Source organism: Opisthorchis viverrini (assembly GCF_000715545.1).
Source record: "Opisthorchis viverrini unplaced genomic scaffold opera_v5_51, whole genome shotgun sequence".
NCBI classification, from domain to species: Eukaryota; Metazoa; Platyhelminthes; class Trematoda; order Opisthorchiida; family Opisthorchiidae; genus Opisthorchis; species Opisthorchis viverrini.
Window position 1 is genome coordinate 1,114,473 of NW_008751707.1, and position 3,762 is coordinate 1,118,234.

At 44.8% G+C, this 3,762-nt stretch overlaps 1 protein-coding gene across 1 annotated transcript; it reads left to right on the plus strand.

Annotated features, from left to right (window-relative positions):
• Positions 1 to 2,129: 2,129 nt before the first annotated feature.
• T265_03526 (hypothetical protein) lies at positions 2,130 to 3,444 on the plus strand (the record flags this gene model as incomplete). The annotated part of the gene is made up of 4 exons (XM_009168038.1): positions 2,130 to 2,261; positions 2,294 to 2,579; positions 2,617 to 3,075; positions 3,110 to 3,444. 4 exons carry the CDS (start codon positions 2,130 to 2,132, stop codon positions 3,442 to 3,444), a joined length of 1,212 nt encoding a protein of 403 aa, XP_009166302.1.
• Positions 3,445 to 3,762: the final 318 nt, after the last annotated feature.

The following is a 3,762-nucleotide window of genomic DNA, read 5'->3' on the forward strand; positions in this document are numbered from 1 at the left end:
TTGTTCCCTTTAAAATAGTTCGTCGTTGGCCCAGGTCAGCGAATAAGCAATAATCCAATTATGTTGGTCCAGAGGTCTTCTTCTGAACAGTTCCCACACATAATAGATTCCGAAGATGTCTGAAATGTTTTGGTACCAGAGTTAGTACATGAGACTCGCGAATGACCGCTGCAAGCGCGAGCGAAATCAGAAGAGAGAGTCGAAGCACGCGACCACACTTGTATTATGAGAAATTGTACAAGTGCGCGTTTTTGTAGTTTTCCGTATTCAAACAAAAAATGATTATGCAATTGATGAAATACGTAGTGTTATAATGGAAGTAAAATCGCCACAATAGAAAGCCTTTTAATTCTTCTGCGAAATCCATGAAAACGATTTGTTTGCTAAGTGTTACGTGGCAAATTGGGAAGAAGGTACCTTGAATTTAGGAAAAACTGCTGCCAGCTTCCTGCCGTAAGGTATTTTTCGGCGGGACTGACATGTTTGCGGTCAGAGGTCAAAAATTGTGATGGTCTCACGCTTCCTTCGTTGAAGTTACTTTATTTTTCTGGTTGTGTGATACTTTTGACCGTTATTCGGAAGACGTTTGTGCAGCGCGGGTCGCACAAAAGAGCACCAGGTATGACAGTACGATAGGTCTCCTGATAAAGTTTCGTCAAATATGTCAGCGGTCCTTTGCAGCATAAGGGACATCTTCGTCAACTCTTCGTTAGCTCCATGCTTACCCGAATTATTGCTCATGCAGATTCTTGCACGATGAACCAAGTTTGCTTCCAGAAATATGAAACGAAAAAGTAAGCCTTTCTGTTGTACCACTATTGCAAAAAAATAACATAGACAGGTCTACCAGGTTGATTGAACTCAATGTGACGGATTAAGTGAGATTATCCTAGGATGCATGGAAACAGTTTGAAATGTTAACTTCGGTACTCATTACCAAATGAACAAGCAGAACACGCACAGCTCCGTAATGGAGAGCCCTGGGAGCCGTACTGCAGATTGTGATGGAGTTTGCTTGAATGTTTCTTCAAATTGTGCTTAACGTGCTTGAGTTTCTCCAAAACGTACCCTGGAATTAACTCCGCATGAATGTGGAGGACTGGTTTGGGAGTAAATTAATCGACCGGACTCCGGAATGTGCGAGAATTGCATAGTATCACATAAATTTTACTGCCTTAAAAACAGCACTGTTCTTTGAAGTTGACATTGTATGCATTTTCCCTCACAGATCTTTCAATATCGTGAAAGAAGTTAATTTTACCGAAAATGTTGGGTGAGCATGCAGCACCTAGAGTTAATCACATCTGGCAGTCAAAACAAATGCGACTGGGCAGGATGAATAACAACAGCACACAATGGCCATTTTTACCCAGTGTAGAAGTCCTCCATATCACCATCGAGACAAACATCGCGGCTATCACAGGAAGAGATCGTAGCATAACATGCTCTCTGCCCTACGAGCTGACGAGTCATTATGGCAATGATAGTAATGCAGATCCCAAAGATCCATACGAAATTTCATGAAGGTCCGAGTATGCAAACAAATTTCAAATAGAATCCCCAGACAGAACACTGTGACCAGTGACGGCACCCCGTTAACCAACACAAAATAAATGCCTTTATCCCAGCGTGAGCAGTACCCAGGTAAAAAGCTGTGGCGTCATGTACACAGGCGGTGGATTATAAACAGAAGGATAACAGAATTTATGGATGAAAAATAAGAGAAGGAAGTCCAGAGACAACCGAGTTAAATAAGGGGAGGTTACTCCAACACCAACTCACACATGGCGTAGCGAATTTCAAAGCCACCGAATCAGACCTTGGGCACAATGGTACGTAGCCTCTCCTAATCTCCTTCTCTCGCTATCACGCGTCTTGATTTTTCATCTACTTTGAACTCAAATTTTACAGTGATCAGATAAACTTTGCCGCGAACCATACTGTGGCCGATCAAACGAAGTAGTGCGTATCGCTCCTTCTACTGAAATGCAAATCTTGATCAAAATCCACAGGAACTCTCGAGCGGAGCAAACATATCAGACAGGAGTTTTAGCCTATCTGTTACTACTTTTACTGCACTAACGACCTCGAGAAACTTCTGGCGCCGTTGACTTCAGTAGACCGAAGAGATGGTGCGCGAAACTAAGTATTATGACGTCTTGGGGGTGCATCCTAACGCCACTCCAGAAGAAATAAAGAAGGCGTATAGGAAGCTTGCGCTCCAGCATCATCCAGATAAGAGCAAGGACAATGGTGAAAAGGTGAATCGCTTAATTCTCTAATTGCGGTTTAGTTCAAGGAGATTTCTCAAGCATTTGAGGTTATCAGTGACCCGAAGAAGCGTCGGATCTATGATGAGGGTGGGGAGCAAGCAATCAAGGAAGGAGGGGCTGAAGGAAGCGGGTTTCACAACCCAATGGACATATTCGAAATGTTTTTCGGTGGCGGCGGTCGTTCAAGGGGTCCGCGCCGTGGAAAGGACGCTGTTTATCAGCTCTCAGTTAAATTAGAAGAACTCTACAATGGTTGCGTCAGAAAACTCTCCATTACGCGGAACAGCATATGCAGCAAATGCGACGGTTAGTTAACTTTTAGTATGGGTTTAATACCTTGTAGGTCGAGGAGGCAAATCCGGTGCTGTTCAGCAGTGCAGAACCTGTCGTGGAACTGGCGTCCAAACACATATCCGGCAATTGGGGATAGGTTATGTTCAGCAAATTCAAAGCACTTGTTCGGTTTGCAGAGGGGAGCGAGAAATAATTGATCCAAAGGATTGTTGCAAGACGTGCGAGGGGAAGAAAGTGGTGAGGGAAAAGAAGGTCATCGAGGTTCCCATTGACAAGGGAATGGCTGATGGAGAATCTATCAAGTTCGCTGGAGAAGGTGACAGGGAACCTGGGCTAGAGCCTGGGGACGTTATAATCGTGATCGATGAGCAAGCCCACGATCGTTTTGTTCGTCGTCGAACTGATCTCATTTACACAATGCCTCTTACTCTAAATGAGGCGCTTTGTGGTTTTACCCGCACGATAGACACACTTGATAACCGGACACTTGTCCTCACATCGAAACCCGGTAGGTCCTATTACTCCAAATTTATTCTCTCTAGGTGAGGTTTTTACTAGCAGTGATTATCGTGCGATCGAGGGTGAGGGAATGCCGCGATACAAATCTCCGTTCGAAAAAGGTCGTCTCATCGTCCGGTTCCAAGTCATCTTCCCACCGAATAACTTCCTTCCCACGAATAAACTCAACCAACTGAGGGAGCTTCTCCCACCACCCGTACACATTGATGATATTCCTCAGGATGCGGAGGAGGTTGTTCTCCACCCGTTTGATCCTGAGCGTGATACTCAGCAGCACCATGGTCGTCGAGCTGAGGCGTATGATGATGATGACGCAACAGAGGGTGGAAACCCCCGAGTCCAGTGTGCGTCTGCCTGATCCCCTATCTTGGACCCCTGTCATCTACTAACCAACACATGCCATGAGATGCACTGTACGTTTCGCGCTTTCGAAGACATTCAACATATATGTGGTCTTTCTGTAGTCGGAATTAAAACGTTTTTCAGACGTCAACAGTGAGTTATGGCCGGGGATGTTTTTTTTTAATCAAGCGTGAATTGAAATGTTTGGATGACCACTAGGGCGAATGTAGGACTCTGTCGGCTGCCATGTATTAGGCTCGTGGATTGTAGCTGCTCAGATTTTGTTAAGCTACTGAGCTTCGCATTTGTTTTCAATCGGGGGCTATTCAACCTC